At 38.1% G+C, this 17,916-nt stretch overlaps 1 protein-coding gene across 1 annotated transcript in view; it reads right to left on the reverse strand.

Moving 5' to 3' along the window:
* Positions 1-1,773: 1,773 nt before the first annotated feature.
* LEKR1 (leucine, glutamate and lysine rich 1) overlaps positions 1,774-17,916 on the reverse strand; it is a 185,005-nt gene continuing 168,862 nt past the window's right edge. Inside the window, exon 13 of the mRNA XM_076004425.1 lies at positions 1,774-2,453. Within this exon, the coding sequence (XP_075860540.1) occupies positions 2,040-2,453 (414 nt within the window). The 3' untranslated portion in view covers positions 1,774-2,039. The remainder of the gene's footprint in view (positions 2,454-17,916) is intronic.

Here is a 17,916-nt window from a genome sequence, read left to right on the forward strand (position 1 = left end):
AGCTGAAATTGCAAGGCTGTACAAAGTATGTATACCCCTATAATAAAAACTATTGCCCCAAATGTTCTCTTGTGCTTTCACTAGCTTTTGCCATCTTCCTTACGCCATGAGTACTTGTAATTTAAACATGAAAACAACAGATCAGAGACCTTAAGACCTAGTGCAGTGGTCCCCTGCTGGCATTGCACGAGATGATTTTAGAGGGTATGCCAACTAACATTTCTTATCTTAATAGATACATATTTATTTTAAAGTGTATTATAAAAATAACAAATCAAATTCATTACTTTATAGTTATTATTCCTTATGTCATTTCCTTTTTACATAAATTTCAGTTTAAAAGGTACACTTAACAAAAAATACTGTCTTTAATATTGTCTTTAGCTAAAAATATTAAGTAATTACAGTGTAGGAGCCACTGACAAAAATCATGATGGAGGCTTGGGAATCTCTGGTGAGGTGGAAATGATGGAGTCAGGTGACAGTGGTTCTGGTTCCAGCTCTGTCACTAACTAGCTATATTACCTTAGCCAAGTCACAGTCTTTTTGGGTACCTATTCTTTATCTGGTAAGTGATCATTGAGGTGGCCTCTAAGATCCACCCCAGTGCCACCTTCCTTGATGTTGTGCTGTCTTGTCCAATGCCATTACAAGGGACACAATGTCTGTGAAACAAAAGTAAGCATTCCAACTCTTAACACAGGTGGACCTGATGTGGACTTGTTTTGAGATTGAAACACTCTACTGGTTAATTATGGTAATCCTTTGGAAGATGGGAGATAAACTTGATTTTGCTTAGTAATTTTACTAGGCAAAAATTTTATACATGGGAGGGATCCTAAGTACCTTTAGATTCATCAATAAAGTAGCCAAATAGCAGAGAATTTTATGTACCCTATTTTACATCTACTATTATTCCAATATGGAGGTAGGAAAGCTGGATGTCCGTGATGTAGTCAGATGGAGGATTTAAGTAAAGTCAGTGTTTGAAGGAAAATATACTTTTATTATATGGCGAAAAAGATAGACAAACACTAGCCTAAGGTAAAGAGTTGTGTTTTAAGGAACAGGAGGAGCCTGAAATTTTAAGACAGCCTAAACTAGCTGATCTGGTTTCTGGTTTTACTTTCCCACTCTGAAAATAGAAAACATGTTAACCAGTTACCCATTTTCAAGGGTAATAACAGTTGAATCCACATTAGCTCTGTATGCCTTTGCTAAACTGTCTTGAATTGGTTCTCTTCCCAATGGCTTGAAAATACATGTTCAAATTAAAACCTAACTCTGAGTACCAAAAAGCATTCTATGTAGAAAATACCTACCAATATGATCAGGCTCTTTGTTTACTAAAGTAATCTTTATAATTTGAGAAATAAACACCTTTTTCTTGAATTGGAATTACCATCCTTTTTTCTAGGAAGTCCCCAGACACTCAGGGAAGACTATCTTCCTGAAGGTTATGTATCATTCTCTGACCTAGCCTAAAGAAACGGATTAGCCAACTAGATTGCAAGGTGAAGAAAAGAAGCTTTTGATTAGGATGATGAGTACTGTGAATGTTTGAACTAAGAATTTTGGAAATTATCTCATAAAGGATTAAAGTACTTTTTTTTTTCTATTTGGAATGCATATTATATCTACTTAACTTATTCCGCTCAACAAACAAATGAACAAACACCAGCAAAACCAATGCAATCTATTCTTTGTGGAAATATATCTGCTTTGTAATGGTCCAAAAAAAAAAAAAAAATAGAAAAGATGCTATGGGTGAAAAATTTTACCGGTGATCTCTAAAAGGGCATATTCATAGCACACGTCTGAACATATACAATACATAAATATAGAAATTGACCCTCTGAAATACCAACAACTTAATTACATTACAATTGTGGGTTCACAACTTTCTAGCTTGTTACATTTCTTAAGAGTATATCTACAGACAAGCATTTTTGACCTATGAAAATAATTTGATCCTGTCATCCTCAGCTACAGTGAGTTTCTGGCACTCTGTGAAAGAGCACACTCCTGACTGTGGACAATCACTGCTGACTTAGCTTCCTCTGAAGAAGGGCAGCTAGTCTCTGCCTGGTCTCATTTGCTGAAGATGGTCCACCCCTGGGAGGACGTGGCTGGGGGAGAACCGGCAAACCTGAGCTGCTGACCCTCTTGGGCTTATCTGAGGTTGGGGCAGTGGTGGGTTTCGACACTCCATGCAGGCCGGGGATTCTGATCCCTTTTTCGGAGTTCAGTCTTGCGAGACTTCTCTCTCCATGATTACTGACTGGTGTAGCAGGGGAGGTTAGGCTGCCCTTGCCGAGGGAACATGGTGACAGTGGTAAACTTCCACTGAGCTTCCTGAGCTCCAGGAGCTGTTCCCTGGCTTGACTCAAAGCCTCTGTCAGCTCAAAGCGTTCTTCACACTCTCTACGCACCGTTTCCTGAAGAATAGTGTTCTGAAAAGAGAAAGGGAAAAAAGCACGGCAGTTTTAAATAGTGTACATAAGTGGATAGTTATTTTTTTATTTTTTATTTTTTTTGAGACAGAGTCTCACTCTGCTGCCTGGGCTAGAGTGCCGTGGCGTCAGCCTAGCTCACAGCAACCTCAAACTCCTGGGCTCAAGCGATCCTTCTGCCTCAGCCTCCCAAGTAGCTGGTACTACAGGCATGCGCTACCATGCCCAGCTAATTTTTTCTATACATTTTTAGTTGTCCAATTAATTTCTTTCTATTTTTAGTAGAGACCTGGTTCTCGCTCTTGCTCAGGCTGGTCTCGAACTCCTGACCTTGAGCGATCTGCCTACCTCAGCTCCCAGAGTGCTAGGATTACAGGCATGAGCCACGGTGCCCAGCCTTGTGGATAGTTATTGATGATGTAAGTTGAGAACTGAACTGGAAATCAGAGGTCTATATTCTTTGATGGTCTCTATGATACTCTACCACATGGGATCAACAAGTCAAAAACACAAAAAATTTGTGACGGTGGAAAGAACTTAAACAAAGCATTTGGTTCAACCCTTGCAATTTGTGGAAGAGGAATCAAGAACTAGAGAGCTTGAATGACCTGTCCAGGGTCACTTAGATGGTAGTGGTGGGGCTGGGGCTAGAACCCAGGACCTCTAATGCCTACTACAGTAGGGTTTCAACTTCTCTGCCTCATGTCTCAGACATGTGATGCCTAATAGTATCTATCCATAGGGTCACAAAATATGCTATTTTATAATAAAAGTACTATGATATATAAGATAAACAGGTAAAATGGCTTGAATTATAAGATTGAAAGAATAACAAAATATATCAGCTATAGCATAAATAATAATATCAGTTACTTATATGATGCTTTCTCAGTGGAACTTAAACATACTGATCATTTGCCATTCTATAAGATAATATCCCAAAACAAAGAACATCTGCTTTTAACTCCATTTAGCAATCATTTGTAAGTTACTGGTAGCTATAGTGGATACAGTCCCTACCGTTAAGAAGTTTACATCCTCATAAGTTTGAGCAGAACTGATTTTTTTTTGTTCGTAATAGCATCTGAACCCAAGGGTAGAAGCTGTGGGGTTTAAGATAAAGAAGAAGTTTTTAATAGAGCTGTCTGGAGGACACTGAAGAGTTGAATCTCATTTGACAGGGATGTACTGGAGCAAATTCAAGCTTCAAATGTATGACTGGACCAGAGACCATTAAAGCCCTTTAAAATTCTGACATTCTACATATCTAGTTAAGGAGTTATCCATCTTTCAACTATGGAGTTCATCAAAATTACTTCAAGGCCCACGGTAAGAATTAGGTCTTGGATCTCCACAATGTTCTGACATTCATATTTGCAGAATGTCAAAAAGAGCTTGAGGCTGAGCGCAGTGGCTCATGCCTGTAATCCTAACACTCTGGGAGGCCAAGGCAGGAGGCTTACTTGAGCTCAGGGGTTCAAGACCAGCTTGAGCAAGAGTGAGATGCCCATCTCTACTAAAAATAGAAAAGATTAGCTGAAGTACATGCCTATAGTTCCAGCTACTAGGGAGGTTGAAGCAGGAGGATCACTTGAGCCCAGGAGTTAGAAGTTGCAGTGAGCCATGATGACACCACTGCACTCTAGCTGGGGTGACAGAGTGAGACTATCTCAAAAAAAAAAGGTTGAAAAATAAGCAAAGCAAAACAACTAAAATGATTATGCCATAGGATTTATCAACTCGAAATGAATTTCCATCAGGTTAGCTTGTTTGTAAAAACAGCAAAGGCATTCCTAAGTATAACATTTAGTGGAAAAAATCCTTGTTAAGGGGTGACTGACTAATCTGCTGTCAGTGGAACTAAATAACAAAGCATCAGGGAAAGTAGCATCTTCCTGTATTTGAGTTTCTTGTGATTATGGACCAGAACTTTATTCAATTCCAAATTTGGTAATCAAAATTGAAGAATATGGAACAACTCCAGATTAACCAGTTGCACAGTAATTTTCTATAAAATTAGCTGCATATTTGGGTCAAACTAAGCCTCATAATTTACATACATACATGATCCATATACTTTTAAAAAATCATGAATTAATCAGTCACTTTCAGTTATTTTTATTTTTTGGAGAAATTGGAAAACAAGGATGGTGTTTGTGGCTTTATCACCTGGTTCTCATTAACTCTACCTGAAACACTTGTTGAAATGGTAGGGAAGGAAGGACTAGAGAGGAAGCTTGATAAGGTGCTACATTAGGTGGCATCTCATTTATTGCTACCAACAATTATATTTGGCAAAGAAAGACAGTGAAGCTCAGACTGGCTCTGTAACTTGCTGAGAGCAACCCAGCCCTGAAGTGGTGGAACCCTGCCCACCCCCAGAGCCCTGCTCCATGCTGCCTACACTTAAATTAATTGTCTAATTCATTACATCAAGCACACATGAGGCCATTTTGTTCCTAGGACATTAATGTAATAAAAATCAGTAAGACATTTTCATCTGGTTTTGCCTGGGTTTCTTAAACTATATTAATCTAAACTGTCTTTTAAAAGAAAAAAAAAACCCTTTATGCATTATGTTTATTGCCTACTAGTAAATTGGAAAAACTGTATTGAAGTGATTAGATTTAAGTGGTTTTCAATAAATTAGTATAAAAATACCCTTGATTAAGAAAGCTATGAGGAAGTTAATTTTATTTGAATATGTAAAAGAAAAAAATGGGCAGCCATGAACACTGAGGCCAGCAGACTGGTGACATGAATATAACAGGCATAACAGTCTGGAAGGATATGGAGGATGTGGCGACAAGAGCTCTCATTAAAAGAAAAATAAAATTCAATCAATTTTACTAAAATTAAAGTCTCAAAGGAAAGGAGTGGTGCTCTACAGAAAACATCCAGAAAGCAAGTCACATAAAAGCTATTTCAGGAAAGTGATACTCCACTACAGGAGAACATGAAAAAAGAGAGTGAACCAAAAGACGTCCTTATAGCAAGTGCAATGGGAGCTAAGCGCCGGCAGACTCCAGGTTGAACTGTGTACCCCTGCTTTATACTCAGTGAAGTCTAAAATGTCATGGAATGATCAGATTGCACAGTTTCTGCAACTCTAACTGGATATAATCCAAAGTGAGTGGACAGCCAGTCAGCTGGGTGTGGGGGTGCGGGCTGCTGACTGTCTCAGTCTGGGTCCCACTGCTCTGGAACTCATCCTTCTTCAAGGCAAATCCTTTCAGGACAAAGGATTAACTCTCCTTGTTCTATTATTTCCCAAATGAGCAGAACCTCTGAACTAAAAACAGGGTTCAAAATTGGGACTTCCATTTTTTCTGTGCCCAAATACTATAAATCTTAGGTGAATCTCATAATATCTTCATAACCTTTGCCAACAAGTACCTCCTCCTTCCCCTAAAATTGAGATTATGACTCGGTTTTGTCCAACAGGGAGTTCAGATGCTATAATTTATTTAATCATTGGGTGAAAAAAATGGAAATACAACACTGGAAGTTCAGGGGACTGCTATTTTAGGGGTGGAGTGTGACAGGGCATGACTAGAGGACATGTGGATGTGGCTAGAGTCAGTAGACACATTAGTGGAAAATTCCATCATACATGAAAAGAATCATCTACTTGTGGTTAGATTGCTTTCAGCAATTTAGGCAAGAGGAAGATTGAGTTGTTGCAGGATTCTAATATGTGTTTTCATTCAGCAACATGGAAAAATGCGCAAGATGGAATATGTTCAGTAAGATTGAAATCTCACATAGCATTCTACACTTTAGATAAAATTATCTTTGCCCATGTTTTAGCATGGTAAAAATAGTATCATTGGATTGCAACTAACCTGAAAGGCAAAATGAAAAGGAAGGCATGAGCCAGGTGAAGAAGGGGCAACAGGGTTTTCCAGGTAGAGTGGGCAGTAAGTGCAAATGTCTGGCAGCGAGAGAGGCAGAGGCACACCTTGGGACAAAATATGGTTTGATATGACTCAGGGGCAGGTGCACAAGAGGAGGGGAGACCAGGATTGAGGTAGGGTGGAGTGATCAGGGTCAGATCAAGAGGGAATTTGGCAACATGTTAATACCAGAGTTATGGCTTAATTCTGAGGTTCATGAGAAGTCACTAAAAAGTTTATTTCAAGCAGGGAGCTGGCCTGGTCAAATCTGCATGAAAGGAAGATCTCTTTGCCAGTTCTGTGGAAATTGGCCTAGAATTAGGCAGGATGGAAGGCAGAGAGGACAGTAGGTGCCTGAAATTTTCTTGAAGGAGGTAACCTGCACTCAGTTAGGGTGGTCTAGGGGAGGAAAGACGAGCATTCCTGGATCCTTAAGCTCCACCAATTGGTGGCAAGCATCATATACAGATATCTCTACAACATTTTCAGAAGAAGGCCACTTCGAATAGGCTTAAAATATGGCTTAATTGCACTCCCACTGAGTAGGTAAATGTCAAAATGAAAATACAAATTAGCTCACCATCTGTTTGAAACTTATATTAAAAAAATGGCCAATTTCTCCCACTCTTTGCGATGTAAGAGTGGTTTATTTTTATGTTTGTTTTCATTTTTATCCTCAGAGACAGCTGGGTTGCTTTCAATTCCAAAAACAGTGGAAGAAGCGAGAGAAGGCTTTACTGGGTAACTTGATTGTTCTGAAGGTGAGAATCTTGTCTATGATGGGAATTAGCTGCATTTGGTGTAATTTTGGGAAATATGCCAAGAAAGTGAGCCCTCAGTGAATAATAAGCACAGATGGGTGGCTTTGTTCATGCTTTATGCCCAGTAAGGTCTGGAACCAGTCATGGAATAATCAGATTACACAGTTTCTACAACCCTAACTGGAAGTATCCCAGGGTGTATGTGGGTGGGGGGCTGAGGTGAAAGGAAATTCTGTGGAAAAGGTGTAGAAACCAGAAAGATGAGCAGGAATTAGCAAAGGCTTCTGTTTAACTAATCTGATCAGCCCTCAAACTGCAGAAAAGTGGTGGAAATTGTCTTTTGGTAAGACTGGAATGAGAATCTGAAAAAAATTTCCAGGAAAGTAAGATGGATGTCAGGTTGGTTGTTTTCGAAATTATATTTCCATGCTTGCAAACAACAAAACCAAGTACAGCAGACGCATCAAAACAAAAGTTGTAGAAACAGAGAGCAATAATCCCTGAGACTGATATGCTTCAAGAGAAGATTTTCAGGATAGGGAGGAAGAGCCCATGAAGGCAAAGTATTCAGGATTTACTTTTCTAACTCAATAATCCAACTTTAACTAAAATTTAGTTAGTATTAATTAAACACACAAAAAATGGCTCCATATTTCTTCTCATTCTGTCAATTTTCTGTCATCTCCCTCTCCATAGTTGGAGACTCCCAGTCTGAGTGCCCGTCTGCCCCAAGGCCAAGGATCTTAGTTCACTCATCCTCCCAGCCAACCACGCCTGGGAATAGTCTCTGTCCCCTAAAAGCTTTCCTCATCCTCTTCCTGTTCCCTGTGGGGCCAGAGAACCTCCCTTTACTGCCTTACTCTCTAGAAAAGACATAGATGTTCTAATTTATTGTGTGTCCCAAAGTTGATACCTACTCATTTGGTTATTTATTATACTAACTGGTACTTAGATTTCTCCACTCTCACAGATGGAATTACTAGAGAAGCGTGTGCCATGTTCTCTGTATTGATTAAATATGCAAACACAATAAATGCATGTCCTTAAACTAAGCAAATCCCTCTTGAAAATAAGCTATTTGTGGCTGCAAATACCATATATTCCTAAAATTTAATCTTAGAGTTTATATAAATTCATCCTTGCCAGATTTATTAATAAACTTTCTTATACAAATGAGGTTTCTTTCTTTCTTTTTCTAAAAATAGATTTTACATTGGAGAACTATTAAAAAATACCAAAAAGTTTAAAATCATTTATGATCCCCATATTTTTAAAAAGTATATAAGAATACTCATACCTGCCTATCTCTTCCTACCCTCAGTGGTAACCTGTTAATAGTTTGGAGGCAAATCCTTCTTTGACTTTTTGCCTATCATTTATCTGTATCTGTAACCCTAAAGAGATATACATGTACTTTCCTTTTTTGTGTTTTAAACAGAAATAGAATCCAGATGCCAAGAGATGGTGAACATGGCACACACTTCTCTAGTAATTCCACCTATGGGAATGGAGAAACCTAAGTACCCCTTAGTATAGTAATGGTCAGGTGAACCAATGTAAACAACAAAAATAGCTGTTGTAATAAAAGCAAACAGAGATCTATAGTCCTTTAGCCACAATTTTCACATCCAAAAAGCTTTGAAGAGAAAAAATATTTGTAACATTACATCTAGTGATAAAATCTGACTGGATCCATAGGAGGCTAATTATATTATTTAGTTATCCCATTTAAGTAAAACATTCAGATGTTTACTGCAGGAATAAGAATGTCATTGCATGAGAGCACTGCCCTAGGTCTCTAGGTGCTTATGCACTGTATTAACTTTCTAAAATTCAAAATAGTTTAAATTCCATACATATCTAAACCCATAGTTTTCAGATAAGGGATTGTGGACCTGTATACATTGCATTGCATGTTCCCTTCTTTAAATACTTCGAGTCTTTGATGGTAATCTCTTCTGGTTTTCTTCCTCTCTCACTAGAAGTTCCTTCTTTGTCACTATTGCTAGATTCTCCTCCTCTTCCCAGCCTCTAAAAGCTGGAGTGCTTGTTCTCAATTCTCTTCTCTATTACCTCATTCCCTGGGTGATCTCATTCTGTCTCAAGGCTTAGGTATCAGCTACTCAGGGATGTCTCCAAAATTAATATCTCCAATTAGCCTTTCCCATGGACACAGTGCCTATTCAACATCTGCATTTGGATATCTAATAGACATATTAAGATGAACATGTCTCAAAATGCTCAACATCTCTAATCATCAGAGAAATGCAAATCAAAACCACAATGAGAAACTGCCTAACCCCAGTGAGAATGGCCTGTATCAAGAAATCTCAAAACAACAAATGCTGGCGAGGATGTGGGGAGACAGGAACACTCTTACACTGCGGGTGGGACTGCAAATTAGTGCAACCTTTGTGGAAAAGAATTTGGAGATACCTCAAACAGCTAGAAATAGAAATACCATTTGACCCTGCAATAGCATTGTTGGGCATCTACCCAAAAGAGCATAAGACATTCTATTATAAAGACATCTGCACCTGAATGTTTATGGCAGCACAATTCACTATTGCACGATCATGGAAACAACGGCACATCAACTCATGAGTGGATAATTAAAATTTGGAACATGCTCACAATGAAATATTCTTCAATTCTAAGAAACAACAGTGAGCTAGCACTGTTTATGCTATCCTGGATTAAGCTTAAGCCCGGTATCCAAAGTGAGGAAAAGAGCTGGAAAATGGGCTCCACATCTACTTGCCATCAAATTGGTACTGACTGACTAAAACAATGGTGCTCAAAGGGTGGTAGTGTACACCAGGCATTGGGAGGGGGAGAGACCTACATCTTAGGGATGTGGCGAGCATTATAGGGGGGGAAGGGAATACCTCTAACCCTTCTTAGGGAGATACACAATGTAACCAAAATGTCAAAAAAAACCAAAAAACTTTTATCAGGTTGTGGACAGGTGGGAGGGGGGAGGAGGGGAAGGCTGTATACTTACATAATGGGTATGGTGCGCACTGCCTGGGGGTTGGACACGCCTGAAGCTCTGGCATGGGGGGTGGGGAGGGAGGAAGGGTGGCAGAGGCAATATATGTAATCCTAACAATATTTGTACCTCCATAATATGATGAAATAAAAGGAGAAAAAAAAAGATTAATATGTCCCAAATAAAATCCTTGATATTTCTCCTCAATTGTATTCCCTTCTTAGCATTTCCTATCTCAGTAAATGGTACTTTCACTCAGTTGCTGAGATTCCAAACTTTGGGATTATCCTTGACTCCTCTTATGCTTTTACATCATCCAACCCATCAGCAACTTCTGTTGCCTCTACATTGATTTTATTTATTTATTTAAATATTACTATTATTTTTTAATGGAGCCCATTCTTCTGGAGAAGCTCTACCTTTAAAATAGATTCTGAATCTGGCCACTTCTCACCTCTTTCACAATGATGACCATTAATGCTTGTCTAGACCTCGTTGAAAGCCTTATAACAGGTCTCCTTGCTTTCATTTTTGCCCCCAACATGTTACTTCCTTGTTCAAAATTCCTAAGCTTTCCGTTATGCTTAGAAAAGAGTACAAAGTCCTTAAAATAGCCCACCAAGATTCCAACTGAACCAGCCCCTTCAACCATGATTTCTATCACTATTCTCCTTGCTCACGAAACTCCAGGAATGCTTGCTGACTTTCTTGTGGTTTCTTGAAGGCTCCCAGGATACTCCTAGCTGCAGGGTCATTACACTTACTATTCCCTCTGCCTAGAATGTTCTTTTCCTCACTTTAGGTTTGCTTGAGTATTATTTCCTCAGAGTCCTCTGACCACCCCATCTAATATAGCATTCCTTCTTCAGAAAGTATCCCTTTTACCCTACTTACTTTTTTCTTAGCATCTATTTAACAACAACAACGAAACTGTTTACCTATTAAATGAATATATAAACAACTGTGGTAGGAGCATAGGTATATACCTAAGCTTATCTCTGGGATTTTGTGGCTTCATGGATGAGCTCTCCTCGAATTTAGACTTGTGGAATAAATAGAAGTGTGTCAGGTGCCTGTTACTAATTCTTAAGCTAGAATCTGCTTTGTCTTAATGTTTTTATTTCTCATAATTTAAAAAAAAGATCTCATTAAGATTCATACTCTGTTGCTTATTTACTTTACTTGTAACTTTCCTGATTTCTCTTCTATTTCCTTGACCTTTACCCTGGCCTCTGCTGCCTTCTCTACCAGGCATTTTTATACTTTATTCCTTTCCATTATTTTAAATTTTTTAAAATTAAAGTAATATATTATATATAGTTAAAAAGTAAAATAATACTGTAAACGTATAATGAAAAAAAATTCCTTCACAATTCCAAGTCCTGCCCCCCAGGAATAACCATTTTCAGATTTTTAAGCTGTTTCTTCTGATATTTACCTCCATATTTCAAAATAAAATCATAATACAACTATCTCGTGTTTTTTCAATTTTGAACATTACCTATTGACTTTATGGAATAGAAGATGAGGGTTTAGCTTCCTATACTAACAGGTGCTTCTCCTTCCCCTCCATCCTCATATTTCTATCACAATTTGTAGCCAAATCTATATTCTTCTTTATATGATTATAGTATATAAATATTATGCACACCTAACCCATGTGATGTACTATGATTATATTTTCTTCCTTGCACAGCTTCCTTCTGGAGTTATTGCCTCATTCTTTATCTGCTTAGTTTTCTAGGTGTTGATTACTAATTTTTCACCAAACTCAGAAGTGTGAATATCCTCTCAACATATTCAAACAACCCATGTAAGATATTAGCTTCTTTTTGTTCTTGGAAACATACTTCTAAGAACCTTCCATTCTTCTGCTCTACACGGCCTAGCTGTTCTCTAAATCGGATGCACTGCTGTAATCCTAGCATTTCTTCCTCCCACCATCCTGGGGATTCTCTCCACCTCTCTCCTGTGTTGGAACCCTTATTTCCTGATCCCTATAGCTTCTCCTTTCTTAGTTACTCCCTCATTGTGGTGCCATATGTCCTCTAACAGTTTCCTGAGAAAGGCTGCAAGGGAAGTATCATTTTTGAGAACTCTAATTCTAATATATCCTTATTTGACACTTATACTTGATGGATCATTTGGCAGTATGACTACAATTAAATTGTAGGCTGGAAATAATTTTCCTTTGGAATTTGGAAGGCACTGTCTTCTATTTTCTATGGTTATTAAGAATTCCTTATTCAATAAATGGTGCTGGGAAAATTGGATAGCCACATGTAGAAGACTGAAACAGGATCCACTCCTTTAACCTCTTACAAAAATCAACTCATGGTGGATAACAGACTTAAATCTAAGGCATGAAACTATAAGAATTCTAGAAGAAAATGTTGGAAAAACTCTTATAGACATTGGCCTAGGCAAAGAATTTGAAGAAGAAGACCCCAAAGGCAATCACAGAAACAACAAAAATATATAAATAGGACCTAATCAAATCAAAAAGCTTCTGCATAGCCAAGGAAACTATCATGAGAGCAAACACACAACCTAAAGAGTAGAAGATATTCGCATGCTACACATCTGATAAAGGGCTGATAACTGGAAAATATATAGAACTCAGGAAAATCAGCAAGAAAAAAAAAAATCAAACAACCCTATCAAAAAGTGGGCAAAGGACATGAACAGAAACTTTTCAAAAGAAGATAGACTAATGGCCAACAAACTTATGAAAAAATGCTCAACATCTCTAATCATCAGGTTAATGCAAATCTAAATCACAATGAGATATCACTATAAATGTTGATGTAGATGCGAAGCGATAAGAACACTCATACACTGCTGGAGATATTGCAAGTTCAGTTCAGACCACCAGAATAAAATAAAATTCACAATAAAGTGAGTCACATAAAGTTTTGGTTTTCCAGTGCATATATGTTTATACTATACTGTAGTCTATTAAGTGTGCAATAGCATCTTGTCTAAAAAACAATATTTATACCTTAATTAAAAATACTTTATTGTTAAAAAATGCTAACTATCATTCTAAACCTTTAGTGAGTTGTAATCTTTCTGTTGATGGAGGGTCTTGCCTCAATGTTGAAGGCTGACTGATCGGGGTAGTGGCTGTTGTTGGAGTAGCTGTGGCAATTTCTTAAAATAAGACAACGATTATGTTTGCTATATCAGTGAACTCTTCTTTTCCTAAAAGATTTCTCTGTAGCATGAGATGCTGTTTGATAGCATCTTACCCACAATAGAACTTCTTTCAAAATTGGAATCAATCCTCTCAGACTCTGTTGCTGCCTTATCAACGAAGTTGATGTAATATTCTAAATCCTTTTTTGTCATTTCAACAATGTTCATGGCATCTTCACGAGGAATAGTTTCCATTTTAAGAAAGTGCTTTGCTCATCCATAAGAAGCAATTCCTCATCTGTTCAAGTTTTATCACAAGATTGCAGCAATTCAGTCACATCTTCAGCCTCCACTTCTAATTCTAGTTCTCTTGCTATTTCCACTAAATCTGCAGTTACTTGCTCCACTCAAGTATTGAACCCCTCAAAGTCATCCAGGAGGGTTGGAATCAAATTCTTCCAAATTCCTGATGTTCATATTTTGACCTCCTCCTATGAATCACAAATGTTCTTAATGGCATCTAGAACAGTGAATCCTTTCCAGAAGGTTTTCAATTTACTTTGCCCAGACCCATCAGAGGAATCACTAAGGCAGCTATAGGTTTATGAAATGTTATTTCTCAAATAAGACTTGAAAGTCAAAATTACTCCTTGATGCATGGGCTGCAGAATGGATGTTGTGTTAGCTGGCATAAAAACAACATGAATCTCTTTGTACATCTCCATCAGAGCTTGTGGGTGACCAGGTATATTGTCAATTAACAGTAATATTTTGAAAGGAATCTTTTTCTTAGCAGTAATTCTCAGCAGTGAACTTACAATATTCAGTAACCTATGCTGTAAACAGACATGCTGTCAGCCCAGCTTTGTTGTTCCATTTATGGAATACAGACAGAGTAGATTTAGCATAATTCTTAAGGGCCCTCGGACTTTCAGAATGGTAAATAAGCATTGGCTTCAATTTAAAGTCACAAGCTTCCTTAGCCCTGAATAAGAGAGTCAGCCTGTCCTTTGAAGCTTTGCAGCCAGGCATTGACTTTTCAACACTAGCTATGAAAGTCCTAGATGATGTCTTCCTCCAATACAGGGCTATTGCATCTACACTGAAAATCTGTCGTTTAGTGTAGCCATCTTCGTCAGTGATCTTACCTAGATCTTGATAACCTGCTGCTTCTACATCAGAATTTGCTGCTTCACTTTGAACTTTTATGTTATAGAGATGGCTTCTTTTCTTACCTCATGAACCAACTCTGCGAGCTTCAAACTTCTCTTCTGCAGCTTCCTCACTTCTCTCTCAGCCTTCATAGAATTGAAAAGAGTTAGGGCCTTGCTCTTGATCAGGCTTTGGTTTCAGTGAATGTTGACGCTGGTTTGATCTTCTATCAGACCACTCAAACTTTCTCACTGTAAGCATTTTTGGATGTTTTACTTCCTCATTCATGTGTTCACTGGAGTAGCATTTTTAATTTCCATCAAGAACTCTTCGTTTGCATTCACAACTTGGCTAATTGCTTCACACAAGAGGCCTAGCTTTTGGACTGTCTCAGCTTTCTACATGCCTTCCTCACTAAGCTTAAACATTTCTAGCTTTGGATTTAAAGTGACAGATGTGTAACCCTTTCCTCCACATGAACACTTAGGGGCTATTGTAGAGTTATTAATTGGCCTGATTTCAGTATCGGTGTGTCCCAGCAAATAGGGAGGCCTCAGGAGAGAGAGATGGAGGAATGGCTGATCAGTCGAGCAGAGCAGTCAGAACACACATATTTATCAATTAAGTTTGCTGTCTTGTATGGGCACTGTTCTTGGTGCCCCCCCACTAAAAAATTACAATAATAACATCAAAGATCATTGGTCCTAGATTAACATAACAGATATAATAATAATGAAAAAGTTTAAAATATTGCAAGAATTACCAAAATGTTACATAGAGACATGACGTGAGCACACGATGTTGGGAAAAATGGTGCTGATAAACTTGTTTGATGCAGGTTTGCCATAAACCTGCAATTTGTGAAAAACCGCAATATTTGTAAAGTGCAATAAAACAAAATACAATAAAATGAGTTATGGCTATATCTAGTTTCTCCAATTCGTGAGCATCTCCAGTGTTGTGTCACATAATCAGGTTTGCTTCCTGCTGGATCCCCCATCCTCACTCCTCACAGGCATTAGGTTTCCATATTTATACTCTGCTAAGTCAGTTACCTCTCAGCCATTTGTTTTCCATTTTCTAAAATTTTGTTAACATTTTTTTTCATGTAGTGTTAATTCCTCTCTTGTTCTCTTTGTCCTCATGGACTTGCTCACTTTTTATTAATTTGTTGTCATCTTAGTGGCAATGGATGAAGTAGAGATAAACATATGTCTTTAATTCTCCATGTTTAACTAAGAGCATTATTTCTATTTTTGAGTACATTTCATCTTCATTACATGGCTACAGAAACTGTAGGATTTAAAACTTCTGCCCCACCCCACTTTCCCCCTTATCTATGGGGTTAAAACAACAAAAATATTGAAGTCTGTGCTGGTTTTCCTTCAGTGGTTGTATGTGAGCTGTTTATTTGAATTTACCACATTCTTCTTCTGGATCACAACAAGGTCCCTAACAGTGGGGCCACATCGTCTTGACTAAATGCGCATGGAAATAGTAAGAAGGAAAATGAAGAAGAATGCTATCCATTTTGACTTGGTTTTGATGATAAGGTGCTGTCCTCTAACATATTAAACTTTCTCTTCTATACTTTTTCTTTCTTCTTTCTTTCTTTCTTTCTTTCTTTCTTTCTTTCTTTCTTTCTTTCTTTCTTTCTTTCTTTCTTTCTTTCTTTCTTTCTTTCTTTCTTTCTTTCTTTCTTTTCTTTCTTTCATGTTCCAATTTTTTAATGTGTGTGTCTTTTTCCCAGCAAGAATTTTCAGGGGCTCCTTTGTTCACATTTACATTTCCAAAACAGTTTTATTTTCCATTTTGTCTCCTCTTATTGACCTGCAGCTTTTGCTGCTCCGCCTTGTGACCCTTGCTGTTTCTGTGGATGTGCTCCAGTAATCCCCACTCCACTTAGGAGGCCCCTTTTGCCCTTTAGAAACGTTGCCTTTTCCTCCTATCCTTGAGAACTTTCCTCATACAATCAAAAACAAAGTCCATCCACTCTTTGGTCTCTTGAAAGAAAACAGGGCTTTCCTCCCCTTAGTTAGCCTCCTTATTAGATCATTATTTTATTTTATTCTAATGGGAATTTATTCTCTACTTAAATGCAGCTTTATTTCTCCAGAATTGGAGAAATTTCAAGTGTCTTGAATGCATGATCAAAAAAAGTAGTGCTTTTCATTTTACATGCTACAGCCTCTATTCTTTCTGGCTCATAAATGTTATCCCTTTTATTGGCTCATTTCCTATTTTTATAAGTATATTCTGGACTTTGGCATACAGCCTTAATTATTTACTCTTACAGTTCAGTTCTAATTACTTAACTTTGAGGTAATATTTTGGTAACTTCTAATGGAAAACCTAGTCTACCCTCCCTACCTCCACCAAAGGAAATTGCCCCCCAAGAGAATCCTTAATTAGTTTTTCTTTACTTTTGGAATGATCCTTTTCTCATATCTAGTAATGATACAATCCAATGTCTTAAATGTTTCAGTCCACATTAAAAAATAAAAAAGCTTTATTCTTAAGTGGCTTCCTTTCACAACTAACGAGCAGGAAGAGTTCCAAATGTAACTGTTTTGTTTGATAAAGAAATCTGTTCTTCACTTTTAGTCTAGTCTCTCTTGCTGAAATCACATCCAGAAGCCCTGTGATTGGAAGCCTTTAAAACGGCCCTCAATGATCCTTACCCTCCTGACATTCACACCCTTGTGCAATCGTTTCACCTGGAGTGTGCATTGGACTGATAAACTCATTTGTAAGAATGAAACACAGCAGAAGCAGGGGGATGTCACTTCTGAGATTAGGTTCCAAAATGACTATGGCTTCTGTGTTGGCACCTGGCCTCTTTCATTCTTGGTCACTTGCTTGCCCTCAGGGAAGCCAGATAATATACTTATGAGCTCTTCTGTGGAGTCGTCCATGTGGCAAAGAGCTGAGGGAAGCCTCTGGTCAACAGCTAGTGAGGAACTGAGGCCCTCAGTCCAACAGTCTGTAAGGAAATAAATCCTGCCAACAACCACATAAGCGAGCCTGGAAGCCAGTCCTCCCCTAGTAGAACTTTAGAGGAGACTGCAGCCCCAGTGCACGCCCTGACACCAACCTCCTGAGAGGCCTTGAGCCAGAAGCACCCAACTCAGCCACGCAGATTCCTGACCCACAGGAGCTATGAGATAATAAATGCTTGTTGTTTGAGGCCACTATACTTGGGGGTAATTTGTCACATAGCAATAGATAACTAACATAGGCTCCTAAGGCAAATTTTCTAGCTTTCAGTCTATGCGTTTTATATGATACATTTCCTTGTGGGTCATTCTTTCCTTTGGATGTTAATTTAATTACTCATGCAAGATTTTCTTTAAATTCCTCTTTGACAGCAGGGAGTACCAATTTGTCAGTCTTATTTACAATTATTAAGTAGATCACCAGTGCCTACCTAGCACAGTGCCTGGCACCTAGATAGACGCTAATATATATTTACTGAATTTGACCCTTTCTGTCTTTTCCTATTCGACCTAGTTTATAGGTTACTT

This window comes from Microcebus murinus, chromosome 1 (assembly GCF_040939455.1).
Source record: "Microcebus murinus isolate Inina chromosome 1, M.murinus_Inina_mat1.0, whole genome shotgun sequence".
NCBI classification, from domain to species: Eukaryota; Metazoa; Chordata; class Mammalia; order Primates; family Cheirogaleidae; genus Microcebus; species Microcebus murinus.